Below are 27,616 nucleotides of genomic sequence, written 5' to 3'. Positions count from 1 at the left end.
CTGAGGCCTGTGCCCTGCCCCAGGTGTCATAGGGGTGCCCACTCTGCACGTCCAGCCCTGCCATGGCTAGACACTGGTGACCACCCTGGACCTGGGAGGGCCAGGCCAAGGGGTGCAGAGCCAGCGAGCAAAACCCGACTGGGGTTTTTACACAGGAAGGAAGAGCAAGCCGAGGTTGGGGAGGAGGCTGAAGGAGGGCGGAAATGACTGCAATGTCAGCACCCAGAGGCCGTCGATGCGGAGGCCAGCCCCTCCCCACCCCTGCCACCCAGTTCTGACCTTTGTGCTCAGACAAAACAGCTAGGCCGAAGCCTGGCCCTCACCATAGCCAGCAGGGAGGGGGGGAAATTTCAGAGAGAGTAGGGGGTGAGGGGGGTGATTTAGCACAAAGGCCCTCCCTGTACACCCCCCAAGAAAGTCCAGTTCTTTCAAGGTGGAAATATTATGTGGGCAGAGGGTATCAAAAGGGCAATCTGGGGGTGCACAGAGGAAAGGCATCTTGGGAACCCCAAACCCTTCCCTTCCCTCGGCTCAAGCAGGCACCAGCCAGGCCTGCTGAGGAAAGCAGGGGCGGCACAGAACTGGCCTCATGCACGACTGCCAGGCAGGTGGGGAGGAAACGAGAAGGGAGTGCCAGAGTCAGGGTAGTACCCGCTGAGCAGGGGACCTTACATTACTGATCTGGTCCTGGGTCTTCTTGATTCTCTGGAGCTCGGGCGTGTCTGCCACCACGCTGAAGCCTTTGCCCTTGTTCTTCTCAAACTCCTCCTTGTAGCGTACCTGGAGGACCAAGGTGGTGGAGAGGGATCAGAGTCGAGGCAGGGGGAGCAGAGAGGGCTCCAGCCTGCAGCAACCAGCCAGGAGAGACCCTGACCAGAATCCCCGCTGCAGCGACATCCACTCCCACCTCCCAACTCCAGGCAGAAACCTTGGCCGAAAAGTATCAGACCAATGATAATAAACTATTACTGTGTATTCATATTTGGTGTATCCTGAGTGCCAAGAGCTTTACATGAACTGTCATTTAAGTCTTGCTATAGACTATTGTTAGTTCCATTTTACAGACAAGGAAACTTGAGCCACAGAGAGGGAAAGTCACCTGCCCAAGCTCACACAGCTTAGCAGCACAGGTTCAGAGCCAATAGGATGAAACTTTCATCTGCCTGACTCCTGAATCTTCACCACAGCCCATCCTGCCTGACGGCGAGAGGAAGAAGGTTCTTTCCAGAGCTCCAAGGACTGCCCCAGCCCTCACCCTGGCCAGGATGTGGTCCTACCCACTGAGAGCCTGGGGGAGTTTCTGAGTGAGGGCTGTGCCAAGGGACAAAGTTGGTGCCCAGAAAGGAGGGCGGTAAGACAGCCACTCAGAAGACTCAATCAATGAGCCTTTGACAGGCCCCGGTGGCTGCCTGGAGCCTGCCAGACTGGCTTTTGAGGTCAGCACCACAGGAGGGGATGAAACGGGTGGGGGACAGATAGCACTTCAGGCTTCGAAGTGCCAAGAAAGACCCCTACCACCCCCTCCAATGCCCCTCTCTTCTGAGTATTCCATGGAAACCTGAGTACTAGAGGGGCTTAAGTCAGACGTTCAGAAAGGACTTCCCAAGCACTAAAGGAACTGAAACATGAAAACTGTCCTCCCCTGGGGGTTTTGGAGAGCAGAATGGAGGCTGGAAATGGCCCTGGGACAGGAACCTATTCCTCCGGCTTTCAGAGTTTTTACTGTCCACCTCGGCAGCAGCTGTTCCAAAGCCCACAAGCTGCCTGGACTTCTTCCATGCAGGCTGCACTGTCCTGGAGGCAGGTCAGTCCAGGACACAAGGCCCAGGACCTTGGGAATTTCCAGGCCTCTCCCAGGCATGGAGTCATCTGGCCTCAGGGCTGAGCTGCACTGTGACCCGACTGACAACACGCACCTGTTGGTTCCTCTGCACCCCCCAGGGGTCAGGGTCCCTTTCTGTCTCCAGAGCCCCAGCTCACCCATCCAACAAGGGTTTCTTGTTGCTAAAAGGTTCCAGAACCTCCTTTGTTCTGACCCAGACTGAAATAAAGGCCTGGATGTGCTAGGTCCTCTCAGACTGGAAGTTAACACAGTGGGTCCAGGTACCAACCCACCCCAAGGGCCTAGAACTGCCCCACAGGAGCTCTTCCAAGAAGGCCTGGGCCAGCACAGCGACTCTTAGTGGTAGGGGTGGGTTGAGGGGGAGACCCTTCTGGAAGGAAGCATTAAGAAAGGTAAAGCACTGAGAGTCAAAAACGTGTGCTCCAGATGCCGAGGCCCCAGATCCAAGAACTCTGGCCTTGATTTCCTCACCTGTAAGAGGACTGTCCATAATGGAGAGGGGGCTTCCTACCACCAAGCAAGAACAAAGAGCCCGTGGGAGCTGGTATGAACACAGGCTGTCTCCCACTTGCTGAGTGATCTTGGGCAACTGATTTAACCTCTCAGGCCTCAGTGTCCACATCTGTAAAATGGGGATCATGACACACCCATTCAAATCAAAGATACGGGTGGCTTTAAAGCAACAAACACATACGAAGCACACGGCAGAGTTCAGTGTGCAAGGATAAGTGAAGAAGTGGAGTGAAGTCGCTCAGTCATGTCCGACTCTTTGCGACCCCATGGACTGTAGCCTACTATGCTCCTCCATCCATGGGATTTTCCAGGCAAGAGTACTGGAGTGGGTAGCTATTTCCTCCTCCAGAGGACCTTCCTGACCCAGGGATCGAACGATCGAACCCAGGTCTCCCGCGCTGCAGGCAGACGCTTTACTGTCTGAGCCACCAGGGAAGCAAGGACAAGGGTTAAGTGTAAAGGTGCTTTGTGAAGTGCTGAACAAACATCAGTCCCTGACTCCTTCCTCCACTTCCTGGCCCTCTGGAGGGTCAGGCCCCTAATCCAGGGGAATAATTGTCATGGCAACACTACAATGACATCAGCTGGTTCCCAGGCTCAGGAACTGCCTCTCCCTCCCTGCTGGGGAAGGATAATTCATTTCACTGCTGGCACAGGCAGCCCAGAGAGGGCGGGGCTGGAAGGAGCAGGGGGCAAGAAAGGACGGAGGCCTGTGCTCAGCACTACTTTGCTGTGTGTTCCTGGGCAAGTCGGTCCCCCTCTCTGGGTCTCCTGAGAGTGGCCAGCCAGCTGATCAATAAAAGTCCTCCTGGTTCTGGAGTTTCTGACCATATTTAAGCACCTGTTTCTGATTATGGAGAATCAAGGTGGGGAAGATTCTCTGGCCATCTGGAGCTGGAGTAGCTGGCAGAGGTAAAAGTCAAGGAACCAGAAGTCTGGGGAGGGCCCCACGTGGAACCTCGTTCATCACCCAAGCTGGAGTGCTTGCCCTCCTCTGGGATGGCTCACCAGGATGTGACAGGGGCTCTGAGCAGGGAAGTGACCTGCCCAAGGTCACTCAACCTGCCTTGTCAGTTCAACTCAGGAGTCCTATCTGAATGTCTGGGCCTCCCACCTGGACACTCCCAAGGTAGAGAGGGGAGCAATGCCTGAGGCCCCTCAGGCCTGAACAACCAGGGCCTAAGAAATTCTACTTTTCATATATAGATTTATTATTCTCCCAGATTCTAGCTTGTTCATCACTTACCATAGCAAATACTAGGTACAAAGGTTTGTTGGGTAAATAATGAATGAATTGAATGCAAAAATAAAATCTCCAAACAGGCAGCATAAGTTGAAAAACAACTGCCTTACTGACCCAATGTAAGAGGAAAGATCACGACTTAAAAACATATATATTGAAAAAAATGATACCAACAATTCCTACTTATTATGTACCTACCATGTGCTAAACCCACATACTATGTAACCCACCCACTTCTAACAAAAAAAATAAATTATTTTAAGAGTAAACACACACAGATGGGGAGGAGAGCTAATGAGAAAGGTTAGTCTGGAAGCAGTCATCAAAAGGTCTAATACTCCTCAGCTTTATCATATCCAAGTTCCATCTCCTCTCCTTTCCAGGAGAATAGTAATAGTGAACATTTACTGAGTGCTGACTGTATGCCAGGAACTGTTCTAAATACCTAATATATACTAACATCCTCACAATAACGTTTGGAGAGAGGTAATTTGTACTTTACAGATAAAGGCAGTAAGGTTCAGAGAGGTTAAATAACTGGTCCAAGGTCACTGAGCTACTGAGGGCAGATCCAGGATTTGGCCTTCAACTGGCTCAGGTATGAGTGATGCAGGTATGCTGCCTACCCTGCAGGTTATAAGATGCAAGGTAAGAGAGTGGGAACTTCGCACACAGCAGGGCAGGGCACAGGACTTTGCTACAATCTCCTGACCCCTGTGGCATGTGCCCTGTGCCATTTCCCAAGCACAGCACCAAGGATGATGAGGGTAAAATTAAAGACATCTTTTCCTTTCACTTTTGTCTGAGCTCAGAGGGCCACACAGACAGCCCCAGCTCAGCCCCACCCCAAAACTGCTGCCTCTTACTAGTCCTGGGGCTCGGGTGGGAGAGCTGCCCTGTGGGGGTAGGGGGTGGAGGTCCGCTAGGCCCTCACCACCAGGGCTCTGCCTCAGCCAGGTCTGGACAGGCCCACCCAGAGGGTCATTTGTGGTCAGCCCTGTGGTTACCCGCCCCCACAAGGGAGGCTCCAGGTGTCCCAGACACCCAAAGTACCACTTTGGGAACCAGTCTAGAAATAGGAAAACAAAGCTGAAATACCACAGGCAACTTCCCAGAGCCAGAAGAGAGAGAGACACCCACGCAGGCCCAGGAAGGAGCCGGGGGCTGGCCCCTGGCGGGTGGGGCGGACTAGCTAGGGAGGCTCCCGCTTCCCTTCCCGCCACAGCGGCCTGCCCAGCCCCCACGGTGGCCACAGGAACCAGAACTGTCACGGCCCACGGCCCCAGCCAGGCCCACTCAGCCCTTCCAAGCCTCAGAGCCTCGGGCCCAGGCCTCAACATCGAGGCAACTGGTCCCCATTTTACCAGGCAAGAAAAGACGACTGAGAGCCAAAGGGGTGAGACTGAGTGCACACAGCCCGGGAAGCAGGAGACAGAGCCAGACTTGCAAAGAGGACAGGACCCCTCTCCACCCTCTGCCTCTCCCAACCCCTAGCCCCAGCCCTCAAGAGCCCAACTGCAGGAGATTAGAGCAGTGGCCTCAATGCAAAGCCTCAGCTCACACCCCTCACAGCAGCTCCTCGCCTCCCTCTCTACCCCACAGCCTGGCTCTAAGCTGCTCAAAGCAGGTCTGCAGGACCAAAAGCCCTCATCAGAATCGCCAGGGCTGCCCAAATGCAGCTCCCTGGGCCCGGCCCAGAAGTGGCAACCAAAACCCTCTTGGGTGGGGCCGAGGACTCTGCATTCTAAAACGCCACCCTTGTCCCCTCCACCATCCCCCCAGTGGCTGATGCATCCTGGGCATTAGTGCGCACAGCTGGGTGCCACAGCAGGCTGCAGAGGGGCTGAGAGCAAAGGGCCTGACTTCTGTCAGGGAGCTGGCTCTGCATGGCCTCTAACCTGTGTCCCCGTCTGTAGCAAGGGGACAAGAGTCCCTCCGTCATCAGGTGGTTGTGACAACTGAATGAGGTCAGGCCCAACCCCCGTGGTGACCCATGAAGAGCGACTGGCCTTCTCATGACCTCCCCACCCTCCCAAGAATCCGGAACCCCGGGGACAGGCAGTGGGCCAGCCCCTGGGAGACAGGGCAGGTCTGGAGGTGGGCAGGGTGTGCTCCCTCCTACAGACCTCAGGGACTGAGTTCCACAGGCAAAAAGAGCTCCAGCCCAGCTTTTGTGGGACTGATAAAGGCTGAGGGAATTAGCAGGGTTTGAATTTCTCCTCCTGAGAGTAGGTGTGTGTGGGAGGGTGTGTGTGCGTCCCTTGCTTCTGCCTGAGTGTGTACACACACTCCCACACTCCTCTCACACTGTGGGGTGAGTACAGGTCACCCCACAATGCTCTGACCCGCTCTCCCCATGAAGCCCCTTCTACCCGCGACAGGATGGAGAGTCCCTAAGGCAGTCGTCAGGGCCTGGCCAGGGGATTCCCTGTGCAAATCAGGCCCGGGCCCGAGTGTCATCTCAAGCCTTCTTTCTGCCAGCTGAGCCACCCAGCCCTCCTCAGTCAGCTGGGCTCTGGTACCTACATTAGCCCCCACAGTGACTGCGGCTTTCACACCACAGTTGGGGCGGAGCCTGGGCTGGTAGATGTGAGCTGTGCTAAGGGGCAAATTAGCTTCCCCTACCTGTCCCCAGGTGGCTCAGTGGTAGAGAATCTGACTGCCGATGCAGGAGATGTGGATTACATCCCAGGGGTCAGGAAAATCCCTTGGAGAAGGAAATGGCAACCCACTCCAGCATTTTGCCTAGGAAATCCCACGGACAGAGGAGCCTGGCAGGCTACAATCCATGGGGTTGCAAAGAGTCGAACACGACTTAGTATGCATGCACCTGCTCTCCCATCATGGTGGGATACATGGGAGGCCTGAACCCCTGGCTCACAGGGCTGCACAAGGTCAAGGTCACTGTATTTGAGAGTGAAAAAAACAGAGCCTGGATCCTGAAAGCTCACCGAGAGTGCGTGTCAACAGGCAAAGTCCAGTGCCTCTCAGAGCCTTGGTTCCCTGTCTCTGACGCCTGCAGTCAAGTCAAGGATAAATGAGGCGAAGTAACTGAAGTATCTGCTAACCTATAATAGTTCTCACCAACAAGAGGAACTACCGTGTTTATTATCAAAGTAGAGATAGTTCTCCTTAGGGAGTTGGGTGGAAAACTGGAAAGAATACAAGTCTCAGACAAACTGGCATTCAAAGTCATTAGCACCTATTTCCTCTTCCGTAAAGTGAGAGGGATCCTGCCAATTGCACAGAACTATTGTGAGGCATGAACGCTAACACACCCAGAACACGAAGCACTCCATATACCAGCTACTAATACAGTTATTACCGCTACTGCTGCTTGTATGATTTCAGCAAGCCCCTTACTGTCTCTGAGCCTTAGTTTCCCCATCTATACAATGGGAAAACAGCACCTTCCTTGCAGGTTGCTGGGAAGATTAAATGAGAGAATGCATGTAAAGCCTTTGCCACTCCAGGGCTAGTTCTCCTTCATGTGACCAACTGGGAGACAGGGAGCCAGAGAATTCACATCAAGATCAGGCAGCAGGAGCCCCACCTGGAAGGATCAGGAGGGATCCCCTCTGAGGCCCAGGTGGCTCCTCCAAGACATTTTCCTGGTCCTGGGCACCCTGCCCACTTGGTTCCATTCCCCAAGAGGTTTTTGCTAAAGCCCCACTCTGTCCCACCCTACAATCCGGGCAAGGCTTGTCCTGAAAGCCCTCTCAGACCCCCAGTCAGGGTAAGCCATTCTGATCGAAAGGTTCTGGACCTTTTGCTTATTCCTCAGTGACCCCTAAAGCCCCAGCTCTCTCTTCCTGGTGCAGGAACCCCGTCTCCTCCCCTACTGCAGTGGCAAGCAGGGCTCCCTCTGAGAAGGGGCTCAGGAAAATCAAACCAAGGAGATGCGGGCAGGACAGGCCCCTGGGGCGAGGCTCCCTTAGCAGCCTGCCCTAGGACAGGTAGAAGAGGGTTGGCGACATGGCTAGAGGATAAACTGTGTAACTTCACTCTCCCTGGTCAATCCCTGACCAGGGATCAAACATGTGTCCCCTGCAGTGGAAGGGCTGAGTCTCAACCACTGGCAGCCATCCCAAGGACCTTCCTTTCAGGGTGGGTGTGAAAGGATGGAAGGGAGAGGGGACCAGCTTCCTGGAGGAGGTGGGCTTTAGGGGCCTCCCACAAAATTCCTGATGCAGAAAGAATCTGCAACCCACACCCCTCCAACCCACTTTAGGTAGGGGATGGATGGGCACACTCTGGCCCACTTCGCTGATCAAGTCAGGAGATGTGAAATAACTGGGGGTGGGGGCAGGGAGACTAGGCAAGTGCTTGGATTTCAGCACCTTGCTGAGTAACCACAGAAGGAAGCTCTTGCCAAACCCAGGGGTGGCCCCGCCCCCCCAGACCAGGCCCCAGCTCTAGCCCCACTCCCTCACCTGACTCTGCAGCTCACTCTGTTGCTTGAGGCGGAGGTTTTCCGGGGTGTCAGCCACCATGGTGAAGGACTGCTTGGGGTAGTGTCTGCAGGACAGAAAACAACACAGTAGGGTTCATTCTGGGCTTTTCACCCCCTTATCCTTGGGTGGCCCCTGCCCCAGCATCAGGACCACAGTGCCCACCACCCATGGCTGCAGGGAGGCAAGTGTTTCTCACTCAGAATGGGCTGAACTGGGAAGATACATCAGGTCTGAATGATGGCCACCAAGAACTCCACAGGAGGCCATGGAGATACTCTCTAAGAGTTTCAGATCACCCAAATAATCCATGTCTACTGCACAGGGAGGTCAAGGGGGCCAGGCACTCAGGAGAGGAGAAGATGCTGGGTTCAGGACAAGGCTTTCGGCTGAGACCAGAAATGGAGACCAATGAAGCAGACGAAAGGTGGGAGGGAGGCAGAGACCGAAGGGAAAAGGGACGTGCACACGCAGGGGGCCTTTCTAGAAAAGGCAGTGAGGGAGAAAAAAGGCACCAGTGTTTCAAAGGGCAAACGAGGTGCAACTTAACCAGAGAGCAGCTGAGAGATCAGCTTGAGGCCAGAGAAGAAGTCACCGTGTAGATAACAACACTGTAACAACAGCTGATGTTCCCTGTGTCCACGCCCTAATTCACCAAATTCTTAAAAACCACCCTGCTGTCTCCCTTTTACAGATGGGAGACAGCAGCTTGAAAAAGATAAACGGTGTGGCCAAGGCACGGGGCTAGTAAGTGGAGGCATCCAGATTTATTCCCAAACCATGTCTCAAGACCCAGCACCCTGAACCCAACGCTCCAATCTCCAGACACAGGCCAGACCAGAGTCCTATCCCCCAGGAGCAGGCTGGCCTGGAGGTGGCAGTAGCCAGGGCAGCCCTCAGAGCCAAGCCTGCTGGGACCTCCAGGGCCATCCAGTCCAACCCCCTCATGTCCTCTAGAAGGTCGTGTGCTGGCACCGGGCACTTAGCTGACTTCATGATGATTTATCATATCAGTTGACTGTCTTTTCTTCACTACTTCTGAGATGAGAGGGTTCTCAGTGTTTCTTCTTCACTGACTTATCCCAAACTCCCCAAACAGAATCTGGTGTTCAGTAAATATTTGTTGAATAAACAAATGTCCTACACTAGCTGTTGAAGCTGGGCCAGGATTAGAACTCAGGTCTCCTCCATCCCCACCCCCCTGGGTCCCCTAGAAAACTAGCTAGAGAGGCAGCCCTGAGTCACTGTGGTCTGTGTGCAGGTGTTGGTATGCGAAAGGGCTGGGGGTCCACAGAGGCCCCAGTGATTTCAGGGACAGGTGGGTGGCTTCTCCGAGCAGGAGCCAAGGGCAGGCCATTCTCAGCCCTGGCTGACCACGCCTCACCTCAACTGTGACCACTGGCTGGTGCCTGACTCGCAGGCTGAGCCCAGGTAAGAGGTGGCTCGCCCACTTCCAGCCACCCAGGTTGGCTGACGTGCTGTGAACTGGTCACCAGCAGCCCTCCTACCGCTGTGTGTTTCACCAAGCCTGGCATGTTCTCCAGCCGCCCGCCCCAATCCTGAGCCAAAGCTATCAGTGATCACACAACTTCCCTGTGTCAAGGGCAGGGATTCAGGTGCTAGAGAACTCAACTAAATGGGAGAGGAGCAGGGGCTAGAAGGAGCCCAGCCCTGTCACTGCCTTGCAGGGTGACTCTGGCAAATCTTTTCTCCCTGTGAGCTAGTTTCACCATCTTGGACCTAGAATCACAGCAAGGTGATTTCACCTGTGCCCCATTTTACCAGGCAGATCCAGGTAAAATGCCCCAACTCTTAGCCTCCACTGCCCACCTGAGTCCCACCTCCCAGATCAGCCCAGCCCGTGGCTCCTTGAGCAGAGGGAAGAGCAAGAGAAGAGACTTAAAAAAAAAAAAAAAAATACAGGTGCCTGCAGCCGGCAGCAGAAGTCTTCCATGGATGAAGGCAGGGCTAAAGCTGTAGACCCAGTCCGGGGTTTGGCCCAGCTCCATGAAGCCAGGGCCACCCACAGTGGAGAAGCTCCATTCAAAATTCCTGAGTTCCAGGGGAAAGGAGGATCTGTTCCCGGAGCACAGAAGGAGACCAGCAGGAGGGATCTAAGTTAGATCTCTAGCAGGACTGGCAAGAGATCTGAGGTCGCCTGAGGGAGGCTTTGGAGAGGACCCTCCCACCAAATCAGAGCCATTATGATAGCATCAAGGGCTGGTGGTGTCGTGAGGTGAGTGTCTATAAGTGGAGGCTCATGAGCATAGGAGGGAGGTCAGGTCCAGAAGCAGGGGCTGGAGAAGACCTTCAGGGTGGCTCTGGCCTGGAACTTGAAGGGTCAGTTCAGAGAAGATGGTGTAATTAGCATTTGATGGGAAAGGGTGTCTGGCAGGCTCAGAAAACACATATGCCCAGGAGCCAGTCTGCCAACCTGCAGTTTGCCATTTGCCTGAAGGTACAGGGTTAAAATGGGAGTGCCGGGTCCAGTGGTCCAAGGTCAGCCAGACACATACACCTGATGCGCCCCCACTCTGCAATTCTGTGGCTCCTGCACGCTTTGTTATTCCTCACACACGGTGAATATATAGACAGGCCTCTGCAATGCTCATCTCCTAGACACCAAGGCCAGCAGGTCCACGTTCACACATCTACAATCCACGAGAAGGGTCTCAGGAGACCCCCCACCAGGTAGCGGGTGCCTGCATGGATGGGGCTGGCAGGTATTTCATTCTCTCTTGGGAGCCATAATGACACCAAGATCTCAGTGCCCCCGCCCGGGGGCCAGAACACTAATCCCATCAGAAGGGAAGGGGGGACCAGCCTGGATGTCGTCAACTCAGCTCAGTCTGGAAGGAGGAGGGGGATTTTAAACATCAGATTAAGATAGATTAAAGGGGGCTCTGGAGCCACCGATCTTTTACCCTTGCCTCCTAAACCCCAACCCCAGGTCAGAAAAAGGCAGGCAGACATAAGCATGGGCTATATTCCTCTTGCTGTCAACCCTGTTCCCTCCCCACAGCCCCCAACCCTGGCGAGACAACTCTGCCTTTCCCATCCCCTGCTCACTGCGCTTCAGGTTCCCATGGCAACCTCATCCTCAGCTCTAGGCAGCAGAGCGGTTGAGAGCAGGCAGGCAGACAGAGCGAGTCTGTGGGGGTGGGGGAAGAGACACAGACAGCCAGGGTATCCTCAACTGCAGAGGAACCCGTGAGGGCAAAACCAGGAGGCTGTGTCTGCAGGATACTTGTAGACAGTTCAGATGAGGAAGATGTGAGCCTCGGTTTGTTTTCAGGGCAGGACACAAGAAGGCCAGGGCTGTGCCCCTCCCCCACCAGCACGACTATCTTCCAAGAGGGCTACAACCGATGTGACCTCCTCCCAGAAACAATTAATTGCTGGGGATTCTACCTTTTCCTTCCCTCTCCATCTTCAGATTGAAGCTCTCCCACCCTCCCTCATTTATTCTCAGATCCCAGTCAAGATGAATGGATATATGTGTATCCCAGTGTAGGCGCTAGGGCAGACAAGAGGTCCCCCACCCCAGCTAATGACCCCACTGGTACCGCAGCCCCAACAACAGACTGGGCCCACAGTGAGGGAACAAGGGGCCAGGGTGGGGAGAACTGGGCCTCCCAACCCTGGCCTGGAGTTGAGTCCAGAGCACAGCTGTTCTTTGTCCCTTCTGTGGGCCAGCCTGCACCCGGCCCCTTGTTAATCATTCCCAGTGGCAGGCCCTCTGCTGATGCCCCTCCCCACCCTCACTGGCAGTATCAGCTGCTCTGGGAAAGAGAGGCATGGAGGGAGCCCACTAGGACAGGAAGCCTGGGGGTGGAGGGTGCAGGGAAAGGGGTCTAGCATTCACGAAGGCAAAAACAGAGTTGAGCAAGATAACCAGGCGCCTGGCAGCAGCCCCGGCCTCTGGGAGAAGTTAGAGCCACATAATTGGGGGCAGGAGGAGAAGGGGGCAACAGAGGATGAGATGGCTGGATGGCATCACCAACTCGATGGACATGAGTTTGAGTGAACTCCGGGAATTGGTGATGGGCAGGGAGGCCTGGCCTGTTTCAATTCATGGGGTCCCAGAGAATTGGACACAACTGAGCAACTGAACTGAACTGAACTGAACTGAAAGTTACTTCAGGATACATTGTATCCTGTGCACATTCTCTCCTGAAACTTGCCACAAGGCTTTGGGCTAGAAAAGGCAGGCATTAGCACTGTGCCCATTTGACAGATAAAGAAACTGAGGCTCAGTGTCAAGGACAGAGATCTGGCCCAATGCACTCTCCCCCATTCCACACATGTCCGGGCAGCTAAGGGCAGACTGACTTCCCTCCCCCAGGTGAACACCAGCCTACTCCTAGTTCTGGGGAAAGAAATGCTTGGTTGGGTGGGTGGAGAACTTCCTCTTTTAAAGCCAACCAGTTTCCAAGCGTGGCTATTCTAAGAGAACCGTCTGGGGTCTCTCAGCCACCCCCAGCCTAAAGCCACCTACTCCTTCTGACATTTCTAAAGCGGGTCCAGACAGTGACCCGCTGCAGGGTTGATGACATCCAGTGACCTACTCCTTCTGACATTTCTAAAGCAGGTCCAGACAGTACGGGGTGCAGGAGAAGTGGGGGCTCCTCCCAGAGGACCTCTGAGTCACCTTCCTTCTTGAAGGGACTGCAGAGCTCCTGCAATGGGCTTACTGGTGACAGGGATCACTTGGAGGGCAAAGCCCTGTCCCTAGTCCCACTATCAGCTGTGTTCCAGATACAGAACAAGAATAGACCAGTATCCTGGAAGCCCAGTACCGGCTTTCGACAGGCAGCCTTGCCCCCTTTCAGCCTTGGATCCCTTCAAAAACCACAGCTTTTTGTTCAAGGAGGAACAAAAATACAGCAACAAAAGCAACAAGGAGCCTTTGGTTTCACCAAAAGGGGAAAAAAAAACAACCCACAGCCCTGACATCCTGCCTCTGGAAGGAGCTACTGATCCCCCTGCTGGGAACACTGCCCATGGGCGGTCAGGGAGGACTCCCCTCTAACACTGTTTTTCACCAGTCCCTCAGGGCTAAGGGGCCAAAATGGTGGGGATAGGAAGTAACAAGAAGGCATGTATCCGACCAGAGGCAAAAAATGAGCAGCCAAAAAGATCAAGGCTAGACAAGAAGAAGAACTGACCAGCCCTCAGGGTCGCAGATAAAACGAGAAAACAAAATCGATGATGACACACAAACAGAAAAGATCGTGTCAAGTCAGGAAAGGCATGGAAACACTGGGTTTCAGCTTCCTCATCTATAAAATGGGCTGTTAGGAAGCAAAGATCTCCGAGGTTTCCTGAGGCCCTGACATCTGAGTGTAAGGAGCTGGAAGGTGAGAATGAGGCGGGGGCTGCCTAGAGGTTACTACGTGCGCCCCTTTGAACTACCCCCCCACCCCGCAAACATAGCAAACACACCCCTTCCTACTCCCTTCTCCTGATCTCATTTTCCCCAGTTAGAGGCAGAGAACTCTGGGGAGGCGGGAAAGCCCCAGGCCTCAGTCCTGGATGCGCCTGCCACTGCCCCATCCCCAGCTAACTAGACCCCAGAGATGACTTCAAACCCCACCAGCACAGGTCCCACCTCATGCTCCGAGGCCTGGGGAAAGGAGCAGGACCGCAGTCTCTTGTTCCCTAGAACCAGGGACACCTCCACCCTCCTCAGCCCCTCAGCCCACAGCTCAAGGCAACTGAAAGACAGTCCCAGAAAGATACAAGGGAGCATTCCCCCATTCTTCCCCAGCCCCTGTCCACCCCCCCACTTAACACCCCAGAAGCTGGTCCCCCAGGCCTGCAACTGCCTCCGGCTGGCAGCCTCCACTGATTCAAGGGCTCCAAGGAGGAAAAACAGGAACATTCCTCCCCACCCCTGCCCAGCCCCACCCCACCCAACCCCACCCCGACCTACAGGCTCCTCAATTATTTGCCTGGAGACAAGACAAAGGACCAGGTTTGTAATTGTGACCAGATCTGCCCCACTTTCAGAAAAAGTAGTTTACAAAACAAATCATCCAGGGCATAAATTGAGGGCATATATATTCCTCGAACCAATGGAACACGCTCACCCCACCTACCTAGATGCTTCAAGAAAGAATTATACAAATGCAGACATGCTTCCCTCTACCTTGCCATAGCAGTGCTGGTTGCCAATGGCCTGGGAAGTGTGAACACAAACGCGGCCTATTCAGTCCAATTCCCTGGCGCTTACCCCTGGCCCCACAGCCTGTGGCGTGTGTCTGGATATCCAGAGGCACGTGTGTGAATGCACAGCCTTGGGGGTCCACTACCACCCAGAAGGCTGGCTGTGGGCTCTGGCCTGTGTTCTCTCCCCAGCCTCACCCCAGACAAGTCTGGTGCAAAGAGAAAATACAAGAGGCCTTTCTGCTGCTTTCAGTCACTTTCCAGAACTTAAATCTCAGTCTTCAGAACTCACCAGGGAGAAACAGACAGCGTTCTTTCTCTTGCCCACCCTCCTGCAAGATCCTGGCTCAGGGACTAACCAGAGAACGCAGAGGCCCCCTTGCACACCAACTCACATATACTCTCCTGGGTGGGCTCAACTCCCTGGCAAAGGGCCCGGGCCAGGAGGGATCACTTGCCCCTCTGGGTCTTGAGCAGGAAGTGCTGAAAAGCCAGGCCTGAGTGTCACACAGCAAGGCCAGGCTGGGAATTGGGGCACAGCTATAGCCTAGAAACCCCGAGACTGGGGAACCTGAATGTCACTGGTGGATGGGGTCAGAGGCAGGAAGAAAACAGGAAGGGATGAGAGTGAACACTCAGCACACTGCCTGGCACAGCACAGTTGTTCAATAAAACTGGTCTAGGCTCCAGCATCCTTGGGCGGGAATTTTGAACCACGGGATAACCGAGGCCCAGACAAGTCCAGAGTGCGCCCCAAACAAGCTGGGTCTACATCTGAGATATCCCAGAATCCCACGTCTGGCTCAATGACACAGACCAGCCACTCAGCAGACTCTGGCTTAGGGAATGTGGCTGCCTCAGGCAAGGTGCTGCCACAGCTCGCATGAAACACAGCTGGGTCACAAATTCCCCAAGTCTTTGGCCCCTCATCCATTTCACAGGTAACATCCTTCCCAGGATGTTGGGTTACCCCTTCCTAGGTAACATCCCAGCTGGGTCAAAGGTCAGGGAAGAATAAGAGCTGTAAAGGCTGGCGGAACAGAGAGGGGTCAACCTGCTGCTCTGGCTGGAGGCTAGGAGAGGCAGGGGACTCTCACCTCCGGCAGGTGGGAAGCAGCATCTGGGAGGGGTGTGTCATCTTCCACCTTCCCTGGAGCCACCCCCAAGCCCTACAGGAGCTCCCCACCCCTACTGGCTGTAGCCTCTTAGAAGAGGATAAAAAAAGTAAGCTGGGACTTTTTGGCACTAGGCTGAGAACACACAGAGAAAACAAGGACAAGCCTCTGATTTCTTTCTCCAACTCCCAGAGCTCGCTGAATTCAAGGCTACCAGAGTCTTAGGAAGAGACAGGAAGACACCTCAGTCCCTGCTGCCCACTGAGTTTTGGGCTCCGCCAAACTCCTGTCTTGAGGGGCAGAGGCTCAGAAGCTGCCCCCAAAGGAGTCTCGTGCCCAGAAACTAGCCTGAAGTGGGCCAGCAATCAAGGGGTTAACTGCCCCAGCCTCTGGCTTTGCTGCACCCCACCCCACTCCCCAACAGAGGGAGGAAGTGGCAGAGAATCAGGGTTTGTGAGAGCCTTTAAGAATCTGAAGAATGTCCCATTTCCCTTGGGGGGAGGATGGGAGGGGTCGGCAGGGGAAAGAGGACCAGTAGAGCTAATAGAGAAGGGGCAGCTGAAGGAGGAGCCAGGACCTAGCTGTGACCTTCTCTCTAGCCCAGGCAGTCTCCCCAGCGTCCCAGTCCCTCCCAGAAGGGAGGAGGTTCATGGTGCTTCTTGGGCTTGAGATTTTATCGGTTTTCCCAGCACCTGGCACAGGTTGGCATCTAGCAGCCGGCAGGCAGTAAGTGCCTGATGCAGGCTCCAGCCAAGGAGATGAGGCTGTAGTGTGAGCAGGGAGGGGAAGAAGGAAGGGGGAGTTGTTGTTCAGTTGCTAAGTCATGTCCGCTTCCTTGTCCTTCGCTAACTCCGGGAATGGGGAGACAGCCATTCAAAGGGCTTTAAGATCCCAACTCCTTTTAGACAAATCCCAAAGTTACCCTCCTATGTGAACTTCAGCTGTAGAAAGGGTGAAGAATTTAATTCCAGGCTGAGAATTTTAAAAGGTAAAAAACAAAAAAAGGACTCGGACTTCCCTGGTGGTCCAGTGGCTAAGACTCTGTGCTCCCATGCAGGGGTCTTGGGGTTCAATCCCTTGGTCAGGGGACTAGATCCCACATGCTGCAACCAAAGATCACGTGCCACAGCTAAAGATTCTGCATGCCACAACTAAGACCCAGCATAGCCAAATACATAAACATAGAAGTAGTTCCCTTATAAAGGGACTCAAGTCGGAGCCTAAATTTTTTTGAATGCTGACCTTGCCGCCTACTTAAGTGACTTGACCTTCCAAAGCCCCCCCACAGAGCAGCGAGGTCGTGAAGTCCTACAGGAGCCCAGACCTGCACGTGATCAACCCAAAGGCATTCTCTGAAACTGCATGGGATGGAACAGGGTGTCTCCCTGGGATGGGAGACCCCACCTCAACCCACTGCCCCACAGCAGGCCAGAGCAAACTCCACTGGAAAAGACATGAAGTTCTCTGCCTCCCTCAGCAGGCAGGGAAGAGGTCTGCCTAGGGTCAGGCTACGCCCTTCATGCTGCTCCCCAGTCTCAAAAAATGACAGTCAGGGGGGCCCCCCCAGGGCCCAGGGCCCAGATTGTCTGGTAGGGACAGGGCAGGGGAGAGGTGACAAGTTAGCTGCCGTCATGGAGAGAAATGTGGAAGGCGACATGGAGAACACAACCGCCAGAAACAGGACTTTTTCTCAAAAGACCACGTGGATCGCTCTCTTGCAGCAGGGTGTGGTAGAGAGAATAAGCTTGCTATATAGGGACTGAACTAGCCTCTCGCTAGTCATTCATCTTGGGAAAGCCCCTTCCCTTCCTCAAACCTCTGTTTCCTGCTCTGTAAACTGGGCGCACTAACAGTCCTGACTATCATCCCCCCGTGGTGAGGAGGACTCAACACGGCTAACACGTACGGAGCAGAGTGTGGAAGTGCTGGGCCCTGCCACCTTGTGGGTATTAGAACAGAAGGAAGCTCTGAAAGTGAAAGTGGAGTCACTCAGTCGTGTCCGATTCTCTGCGACCCCACGGACTGCAGCCCGCCAGGCTCCTCCGTCCACGGGATTTTCCAGGCAAGTCTACTGGAGTGGGCTGCAATTTCCTTCTCCAGGGGATCTTCCCGACCCAGGGATGGAACCCAGGTCTCCTGCATTGCAGACAGGTGCTTTACCATCTGAGCCACCAGGGAAGCCCTCAGTGCCCGCCCAACAGCCCCTGCCCAGGGCGGACTCACGCGTTGCAGTAGGGCTTCTTCTCGTAGCCCTTGTAGTTCTTCATGTTGAGGGTCATCTTGCAGGTCTCGCAGTGGAAGCATGCTTTATGCCAGTACTGGGGGTAGAGGCAGAGGGAGGACACTGTCAGATAAGCAGGACTTAGGAAGGGGGCTCAGGCCCCAGGAAAGAGCGCTCCATCCCTGGGACCAGAAGCAGAGGGAGGACACTGTCAGATAAGCAGGACTTAGGAAGGGGGCTCAGGCCCCAGGAAGAAGCGCTCCATCCCTGGGACCAGAAGCAGAGGGAGGACACTGTCAGATAAGCAGGACTTAGGAAGGGGGCTCAGGCCCCAGGAAGAAGCGCTCCATCCCTGGGACCAGAAGCAGAGGGAGGACACTGTCAGATAAGCAGGACTTAGGAAGGGGGCTCAGGCCCCAGGAAAGAGCGCTCCATCCCTGGGACTAGAACAGACACTCCCCCCAGCAGAAGTGAGCCAAGGACATCTCAGGTCATGGGTTCCAACAGCTGATGACACCTTCCCCTGTCCCACTGGAGCCGTCAGCAGAAGTGCAGACCCAAGAGTGAGTGGGGAAACCCCCCCCCCCCCCCCCGCCCCCGTGCAGCCCCGAAGATTGGCTCCACCTCCCCCAGATCACTCCCGCAGCCTGCCTGCCTGAGCAGGAGAAGCCTCATTGCTTATGCAAAGCTGCACCAGGCGTTGCTAAGAAGCCGCTGCTGCAGAACACTGAGGGGCAGCGCCTCAGCCTAGACAAGGCCTAGGGGGACAGGAGGGCCCAGCCCCCATGTACCCAGGCCTTCCCACACCACAGCAGACACACTTGGGCCTGGGCAAGGCCCAACCCCAATGTCTCCTCTTCCTGAGGGACCCCTGCCCAGAGTGTGGGTGAGTGCCCCAGGCTCTAGCCAGCACACCCACACCACTTCCCTCCCTCCCCTCAACTGTCTCCCACCCCCCAGCTGGTCTCCTGCACACTGGGCATCACAGCCCCATCCTGGTTAGCTGGGTGACCTCGGTAAGGAGCCACGCCTCTGAGCCACTTCTGTGTCTGCAGAATGGAAACCTTAATACCCATCTCTCTTGGGGCTGTTGAGGTTTAAATGAAAAATCACCTATAAAACCCTCAGCACAGCACCTGGCACCTCTAAGTACTCAAATATCAGGTGCTGGGTGCAGCAGGGGTGACCCTCAGCTGAGGCGGCTGGGCAGGAGATGTGTGAGTGCTGGGGTGCAGGTGGGGCTCTACTGGGCCCAAGCACAGCTAGAAGACCTGTGAGTGAGACTGAGTGATCAGGAACCCCCCAGCAGAGGCCAGGGGCCCAGAACAGAGCGAGGATCAGTCCAGGGCCTCCAAGGGAGGGGGACAGGGTCAAAGACCACAAGGGCAGAGGAACTGACGCAACAGAGGTGACCCCATCCCGAGAAACGCTCAAGCTCGAGAAAACCCAGGCAGAGGAGAGACTCGCCCCTGGCACCTGGCAGCCCGGGACAACGCCCCGGGGTTAGCACCTACCAGGAGCCCAGCTTCCAGGGCCCCAGAACCTGGGCTGTCGGGGCGACCCAGCTGGCCTTTCCCTGCCCCCTTTCCCAGCAGCCAAAGGACATCCTCCTGATTCCTCAGAGAAAGAGGCCAGAAGCCAGGGAAGGGCACAGGAAGGCTTTCGAGGTACCCAGCAAATGCCTGGTTTTTGGCCACCTATCAAGAAATTCCCCTGACGCAGTGCTTTTCAGACGTATTTCCCAGCCAAGAGGTGCTTCTGGGCCACTTGGGAGAAAGGGACCGAAAAAAAGGTTAAGAGGTTGGGATACCACCTCCCTCTCCCTGGCCGTGTTGACCAGAGCCCACAGGGTAATTGTGTGTGGGGGTGGAGGGTGGGGGGGAGTAATCACCTTCTAATAGGGTACTTTCCCTTTCAAGGAGACCCAAAGGCCTCTTTAGGAGTGGAATAATGACCAAAGGAACAGGAGAACCCCTCTTTGGGAAGAAGGCCAGAGGAAGTCTGGAAGCAAAGAGGAGGCCGGTGAAGCTGGGCTTCCAAGCCAACCTGGGCCAATCCCACAGCCCTGCCTGACGCCTCTCAGTGCGAAACCCCAGTGCAGACAGCCCACTGGAAACCTAGAACAGAGTGGTCCCTGCCCCCCACCAGCCCCGAAGTGAAAGCCCCTCTCCCTCCCGCAATGCCTGGGAGGCGCTGGCAGAACGCCCCAGCCCTGCCACCACCGAGTCTGCTGGCCTCTGCCTGCTTAGCCGCACATGCCCCTGCCTGGGCCCCCGCCTCCCCCCACCCCCGCAGGGGCCTGCCAGGAAAAACATTCTCTGGAATCCAGACCATGACCCACTTTCACACACACATAGGCAGGAATCCGCACTGTCCTGGGCCTGGGGACCTCCAGAGGTGCCCCCTGATTGACCTGGGGGAGACCAAGGGAGAGACACAGACACGTCCACCCTAGCTCACAGCCAGGTACCCACCCTGGAGCCAACCCCCTTGCGGCTGAGTATACTGACCAGGCTAGGGTACAAGGCCAGCAGCCAATTCAGGGGTTCTACAAAATACCCCCTGCAGCCAGCTACCACTGGAAGGAAGGGGAGCCCCATACAAGGGAACAGTGCCCATTTCTATCTCTAGCTCTTCCCCACCTCACCTCCAGACACCCCCTGCTCTCAGCTAGACATGTTAGAGGCTAGGGAGTGGTCATCTGTTCTCTTACAGGGGGTCCAGGAACAGAATAATGAAAAGGAGGGGACTGAATGCCTTCAGGGTAACTACAGAACTCCGTCTATGCATCTGTAAAGAGTGGAACTAAAACCCCGGTCCCATGGAGGGGGGTTCCATGCTGGGAGGAGGTGACACAGCCTCACTTCCCGCCCCTCTCTGGAGGAGGGCGCCAAGAAAGGTTCAAGAAAATCAGCAGCTTCCACCACTGTGTCCTTTCGGAGACAGGAGAGTGAGGGGAATGGGGGGCAGAAAATGGCAAGTCATTCAATAGCCCCTGTGGGCCAGGCAGACCCAAGGAAACCCCAAATGAAAAGACACCCATCCCTGTCTCAGTCAGGTCTGGTAATGGACACAGTCAGGGAAACATATCAGTATCACCCCACAGTGACCCTGTCTGCCTCTTTTCCCTGCCCCAGAGCAGGGGTCCCCTCTTTCTTACAGGCTACAGGTAAGGTTTCAGAGCAGCATTCCTGGGACTCAGGGAGCAGTTACCTCTAAACATGCAACTTGAATCCTCCCCACTGCCCTGGAAGTCCACGGCTTCCCTGTTCACCAAAACCTAGTTCTCTGGTGCCCATTAGGAGCCTCTCAGCCCATGTCCCAGGCTCCAGCATCAGCCTCCACTCTCCCTGGCCTGGAGCTCCAAAGCTGCAACCCACTCCACAGAAAGGCAAACTGAGGCTGCTGGGGGCAGAAGCAAGATGCCCTGCACTTGGGTGAGGTTGGGGTCAGCCCTCTCTCTCCAGAGTCACCGTAGAGGCTGGGGGAGAAGCTGCTCACAGCCCTAGGGGTGGGGGATGTGGTGAACTCCAGGTCGCTGTGCCTGCGGCCTGGGATCTTGCCCACTCCACCCTCTCCACCCGGGCGCCCTATGACTCAGGGCTAGAGAATGAGACCTCTCCCTCCCTTCCTGTCACCCAGGGTTACAGTTTCTCACTCCTCCAGGGGCAACGGTAGCCCCACCCTGGCCTGGTCACCAGCCTAGCTCAGCTGGCCACCTGGGAGGCTGCCTTAAAGGCAGAGACCATGGCTGCACCTCCCCAGATTCCCAGGGAGTATTATTCCTGGTTCAAGAGCTCAGGCCTTGGGCATTCCACAGGCCAGGGTCAGGAAGAGGAGGGCCCACTACAAACATTAGGGAGATAGTGTAAATTAAAGTACTTTTTTGCAAACACAACAGGCAGAAGAGCTGAGCACCAAGAACTTTAGAGCTGAATTCCAGCTCGGGCTGTGGGGAGTGAACCGCATGACCTGTCTGGGCCTCTGCTTACGGGGGTCATAATTTACTGGAGCCGTCGCATCTGCTCTGTGAGGCTCCTGAGAAGACTGAGCCTGGCACATTCCAAGGAGTCTACGCAGGGACGGTCATGGGATGACTGTGGGGTGCTCTTAGCTAGGAAACGAGGCACCAAGGCTACAGGCCTTTACCCCTCTTCTAGGTCCCGTTTCCTTCTACCTTGCTGCCACCTGGGGGGTGAGGGGAAGAGGGGAGGGTACTTCAGACAACCAGAGGCAGAGAGCCCTCCCAATAGGGGAGTCCAGGGGACTCAGCCCACCAATCCTCTACCCTCCTCAATGCCTCCATCTGTATTCAGGAGCTTGGCAAAAGCAAGCCAGGCCAAGGGGACACAGCGAGTCCCCACGTTAGTGCCTCCCAGTGTGATCTAGGACCAAACTTCAAGTCTGTCAAAAGGTAGAGGACACTGTAAGACACAGCCTCTCTCCCTCCGCAGAGGCCCTGCAGCAGCCAAGAGGGCCCCGTACCACATAGGTGCTTAATATTCATTGAATGAATGAGCGAGCGACATCACCCTGTTTCTTCCCCAACTCTAATCCCATAAGTTGGGGAAACAAATCTCAACCTCAAACACCGTGGCCAGCCATACACATTTATTCAGCATGAGGACACGCTGGGTAATGCAGGTGGATGGTAGGGTAGCCATCAGAGGTGATGTGGCTTTTACTCACCTAAGCCTTTGGGAGATAAGGCTCAAGGAGGAGGAAAGGCTAACACCAAGAATGTAGCTTGTGCTCTGGGTCATGTCGGGTCCTAGGGAAATTGCAGTGAAACAGGTGAGTCTAATTTGACTCTCTCCTGTTGTAAATGGGTTGTCTTGGGAAGCTGGTTAGCAATTGTGTCTATGAGACTGAACATCCGTCCTCAGGCGTCAGGTCCCCATTCCAAGTGCCTGCCCTTACTGCCTGGAGGGTGGTGGGAGGAACCAGTCTAATACCTGGATATTCCAGGCCTCCTGCTCAGTGCAGGGGTGACATCTCCCCAGGGAAACCTCCTGTAGGAAGAGAGAGGAACCGCCAACTCTCACTTCCCAGGGTGCCCACCACCTGAATGTCCTCTTCCAGAGACGGGAAGAAAACAGATGGGGAGGGCGCCTTAAAGGGGCTGCACCCTCCCCTCAGACACCAAAGGTCTTTACAGGGAAAGCCAGGTATGGGGCTGGACGGAGTACCCCAGAAAAGAAAAGGGCGCACAGCCTATACCACATCCCCTTCCGGGCACTGTGACAGGCACTTGAGTGCACTTCCCCATCTTCAAGGAAATGACATCATCATACCCATATGATAGACTGTGAACACTGAGGCCTAGAGCCATTCACAGAGCTGGTGGTGAGCGGACCTGGAACTAGGAGCAAGTGTTCCAACGCCCAGGCTAGTGTCCTTCCAGCAGACACTGCCTCTGCTTTATGAGGGTGGAAAGTGGCCATTGCCTCTACCCAGTTCATGACTGTGCAGAAGGGGAGCACAAGGAACTCAAGACACAGAGGCCAAAATCCCTCCCACCAGGGAAGAGCAGAAACACCAGTGTGCAAGGCCAGAGAGCTCTCAGCTCCTGCCCCCAGGCTCAAGTCCTGCCCTCCCGCATGGTCTTTGGGAAGGTCAGCACCCACATTCACTGCACCATAACATGGCCTTTCTCTCCTCCTGCCCAGCCAGGCCCAGGAGAGAAGACTGAAACAGCAGCGGCCCCGCATGACCCCTTCCTCCAAGAGCAGTATCAAAATGATCTCAGAACCATGGAACCCCACCCCCTCACCCTGACTCAGAGGCCAAAGGTTACTGAGGAAGCTCCAACCCTAAGGAGGGGAAAGACAAAAGAATCCAAGGAACGACCCTTTCCCCCCTCACAAAAAATATCTGACTCCAGGTGGGCCCTGCACCCTCTTCCATCCCATGCCCCCCCAACCCCTGGCCAGTCCAGATGGGAAAGAGGGAATGTGTGGACAGGGGGCCAGCTTTAGGAGGTGAATGAAAGGCATGATGAAGAAGGGGACAAAATCCTAGAGGCCTCTCCTCCAGACCGAGGAGGGAATGAGAGGGAAGGTGGACTGCCTTAGGATCTTAGATTAAAAGAGGTCCGGATCCTACCCCAAACTGCAGGAAATACCCAGTTCCACTCTCCGCCCCCCTTCAAAAAGTATAATGGCAACCAGATGAACGAGTCCAGCATGATGGGGGTAGGGGGGGGGAGGAAGACGCCTAAGGGCCCCCAGGGGACAGTGAATTTACAGAAGGCCACCTTCCCTTTCCCCCAACACCTCTCCCCTTTTATTGGCTCCCCTTGAACTCAGCCAACCCCACCCTCCATTGGGGAAACCTGCTCTGAAAAGTTAGCTCTTTGTTCTACAGGGTGGACTCAGCCTCTGAACACAATTTCAGGAGATCTCAGTGAAGCAACCCCCACCCACCCTACTCCAGCAAGCGACCCCGCCCGGGTCCGGCTGGGCGGACCAACGCTGGGAGTTGGCTTCTAATTTGAGGTGGGGGCTGGGAAGCTATGGAGGACTCAGGCTAGCCCATTAACCGCTGAACCACCAAGAGGGCTGCAGGTCGTCCAAAAAACGGGCTCTCGCAATGGGGCTCGGGTCCTTATCCGAGTGTTGCCAGTTCACCAGACGCAACACTTGCCCGCTGACGGCCCCCACCCTCCAGTCTCCAGGCCAGGAAGCCGGGCCAGTAGCCGCCGGAGCGGACGGCTTAGCAGGGGCCCCAACCTCTGCCCCGCCCCCCCGCCGCCCCCTCCCCCAGCGCCCAGCGCTTCCGCCTACTTGGCGCTCGGCGAGGCGGGGAGAGGGAGCGGCCGTCTGCTCTCACTCTCCCGGCCCTAGGGGGCGGGACTGCACCCCTAACCTTCCCTCACTCCCCCCACCCCCACTCCGGGGCCCGGCTTCTCCACCCCCTAGCAGCGAGCCCACTCCTCTCCAGTAGCGGCTGCCCGCCACGCGTGGACTCCTTTCCTCGCCCCACATCTCCTGGTTTCCAGACTGGGGTCCGTCCCTCACACCCCATGACACCACCCACCTTTCCCCCTCCCGGGATCGCGGTAACGGGGCGGCAGAGACCCAGCCCCGCTCTCCTCCTCCGATCTGGAGCTCGGGGATTGCAAAGACGCGTCTCCCAGTCCCGAGTCTCACCTTATCCAGACAGTTCACCTTCTCCGTGGGGTACACGATCTTGCTGCACCGAGCGCAGTTAGGATTCATGGCTCCGGGAAAGGCTGGGGCGAGGACGCCCGAGCTCGCGCGCGTTCTCTTTCCCCGGAGCGAGCTGGCGGGAGACGGCCGCGGCCTCAACGGCACAGGCGACAGCGACGGCTGCTTGAGCTAGGGAACTGGCCTCCGCCCCCGCCCTCCTTCCCCTAATAAACACAGCGGGGAGGAGGGGCTGTACCGGGGCGGGGACGCGCCGCGGGCGCGGGCAGGGGCGCGCGCGGCGAGGCGCGCTCTCCAGGCTACGTGGGACTGCGCGGGGGCGGGTTCCAGGGAGGACTGCGCGCCCAGCGGTACGCGCCTAGGTGAGCTCGCAAGCAGAAAGGGCCCTGGAATGCGCCCGGAGGCCAGGCGCCAACAGGCGACCTTGCCCAGGGCCCTTCCGCCGCTGGAGGCGGGGCGGGGGCGATCCGGTGGCACATCTGGGCACCTGGGCTGCAGGGCGGGCGAGCCCCTCGCAACCGCCCAGGGTGGGGTTCGAACCCACTCGAACACCCAACCAGATTCGTCAGGTTTGGGGACTTCCTTTGTACCCGTCGGTACCTGGCGAGAAATCCGCGGATCAACGGGAACCCCCGTGCCCCGCCCCTAAGATGTTAGCCATGCCCTGCAACATCCTCTCCCACAATTTGTAGGGCGGAACCCGTCCCTCCCTCCAGGATTCAGTCCCTCGCAGACCGGGTTAATTCTTGCGTCCCCGCGCCTCTGCCGTGCAGCTTTCCCGTAGTTCCCCGAATCCAGCGAGCTTCTGCTTTGCGCTCGATCCCTTTTTCTCTCGCGTTTCTTTCTCCTTACCTACTCTTACTGTTCACCTTTAGCAGTGTCTTAACACCCAAAGGAGCCGCATCCAAGCCAAGCCGCGGCGTGGGGGTATAGCTCAGTGGTAGAGCATTTGACTGCAGATCAAGAGGTCCCTGGTTCAAATCCGGGTGCCCCCTCGGTGGTTTTTTCCTAATTTTTGTCTAGTATAATTATTTCCTTTTTGATTCATATTTTAACCTCGGGTCCTAGGTTAGAGAAATAGAGAAAAGCTATTTTAAAATTCCTTCCTCATTCTCCAACCTTAACGGAAGGCTTTCGGTTTTACTTCGTACTCAGCAGCAGGAGGCGGTGGGTACAGGCACAAATCATGTACAAAAACTTCAGGTCCCCACGACCCATGCGGGAGGTACCGGGATTTCTGCGGCAGCCGCAGTCGTGTAAGGCGGTTCCAGGCGCTGGTTCAGGAGGCAAGACTCCCCCAACTTGGTGTTTCATTTTGGGTAGGGGTGGGTCTGGAGAAGAAAACCCACAGACACAGATTTTCTCCAACTTCAACTTTCTTTATTACCGGTGACAAGCGCGTGCCCGAAGCACCTTTCCTTATTGCTCATAACACCAGCACAGTGAAAGCAGTTTGAGAATGTGGAAATGGTCAATGCCGACCCAAAATCTCATTTTAATTTACAAAAATAAAGTTATGTCCTGATATAAACTGATATAAACTAATGTTCTCAAACTTGAGTGTGTGTCAGAATTAAATAGGGAGCTCCTTAAAACACTAGCCCCCCCCCCCCCAACTACCAGTTTCTGATACTCTTGGCCTGGAGTGGGACCCCAAGAATTTGCATTCTTAGCAAATTCCCAGGGGGTGTTGATGCTGCTAGACCACACTTTGAGAACCACTGAGCAAATAATACAATGCCATTAAGCTTCATAACCTAAAGATGGGGACAGATAACTGTCCACTGCATGACTGGCTGTTATCACTGTTGGGTCCAAGGAAAAAGATCAGAGAGCAAGAGCGACCCTCTCGACTAGGTTTTGCCCAAAAAAAGGAAAAAGAAAGGACAGTGGGAGAGGCATGCTTCTTGAGTCAGGGGGAATTTGTGGTATTTTAAACTTGGAATTTGGTTGTGTCATCCCTCAGGGCCCCAGGGGAATACTACTTGAATATTTTTTTTCCCCACCACTCCCCTTACTGTCTGGAGAAGAAAGTGGCAATCCACTCCAGTATTCTTGCCTGGGAAATCCCATAGGCTGAGGAGCAATGCTTGGGGTGGCAAACAGTGGGACACGACTGAGCATGCATCACTGTGAGACAAGTCGTGAAGCTGGACGTGGTGATTAAGCAGAGCTGCTGTGCAGGTCAAAGCTCAGAGGTGAGAAATAGCTAATTTTTCACCCTATTCTTGGACACCAGGCCTCAAACTCCACCTGTAGGTTTATCAGGCCAAAACCTTGCCTTTGAGCTAATATAAAGAAGGTGAAAGCCGTCCACTTTTCATCTTAAATCTGTGCTGTGACTTCGCCACTATTATGAACTAGGCAAAATAATATTGCCCCGCCCAGGCATTCTATTTCTTCCCCTCCAAAGAAACTGATTAACATTAAACCAGTAAGTCCTAAAGGATCTCAAACTGGAAAGGTATCAGCCTTCTTTCTACCTACAGAGAGTACAGGTGAGTGGGCTTCTTGCCAGTGAGTCAGCGTGCTCACTGGAAAAGCAGTGGAGTCATTCCTGTGTGACTCTTAGGGCATCTCTCTGGTTAAGAGTATTTTCTGAGAATCTCCAGAAAGTTTTGGATTCAGAACATACCTCTGACTTTGTGTTAACTTGTGACTGTGAAAAATGGAAAATCAGGGAAGGGGGCACCCGGATTTGAACCGGGGACCTCTTGATCTGCAGTCAAATGCTCTACCACTGAGCTATACCCCCTCTGCTGGCAGTGTTCTGGTAAATGCTTTTTACATCCATTCTAGACATTTTTTTTCCCCTGAAAATTCTTTTTCCAAAATCAGTTCCTTCTTGCTACAAGATATTGAATAGTAATAACGAGGAACAACATTAAAAGAC

General features: G+C 55.2%; 1 protein-coding gene and 2 non-coding genes across 3 annotated transcripts in view; 1 reads left to right on the top strand and 2 right to left on the bottom strand.

Moving 5' to 3' along the window:
* Positions 1 to 24,893, bottom strand: part of LASP1 (LIM and SH3 protein 1) — a 40,410-nt gene extending 15,517 nt beyond the window's left edge. Inside the window, exons 1-4 of the mRNA XM_068979123.1 lie at positions 24,706 to 24,893; positions 17,557 to 17,651; positions 8,033 to 8,117; positions 673 to 780 (exon numbers count right to left, since the gene is read on the bottom strand). Of these exons, the coding sequence (XP_068835224.1) occupies positions 673 to 780; positions 8,033 to 8,117; positions 17,557 to 17,651; positions 24,706 to 24,774 (357 nt within the window). The 5' untranslated portion in view covers positions 24,775 to 24,893. The remainder of the gene's footprint in view (positions 1 to 672; positions 781 to 8,032; positions 8,118 to 17,556; positions 17,652 to 24,705) is intronic.
* Positions 24,894 to 25,646: 753 nt separating this feature from the next.
* TRNAC-GCA (transfer RNA cysteine (anticodon GCA)) lies at positions 25,647 to 25,718 on the top strand. Its single transcript has one exon. It is a non-coding gene; the product is annotated as a tRNA-Cys (tRNA).
* A 1,688-nt stretch (positions 25,719 to 27,406) lies between these two features.
* TRNAC-GCA (transfer RNA cysteine (anticodon GCA)) lies at positions 27,407 to 27,478 on the bottom strand. The gene has a single exon. It is a non-coding gene; the product is annotated as a tRNA-Cys (tRNA).
* Between the last annotated feature and the right edge of the window lie 138 nt (positions 27,479 to 27,616).

Source organism: Capricornis sumatraensis, chromosome 8 (genome assembly GCF_032405125.1).
Source record: "Capricornis sumatraensis isolate serow.1 chromosome 8, serow.2, whole genome shotgun sequence".
Classification (NCBI taxonomy): domain Eukaryota; kingdom Metazoa; phylum Chordata; class Mammalia; order Artiodactyla; family Bovidae; genus Capricornis; species Capricornis sumatraensis.
Note: the sequence above shows the minus strand (reverse complement) of the source record. Positions and strands in the feature narration are given on the sequence as shown.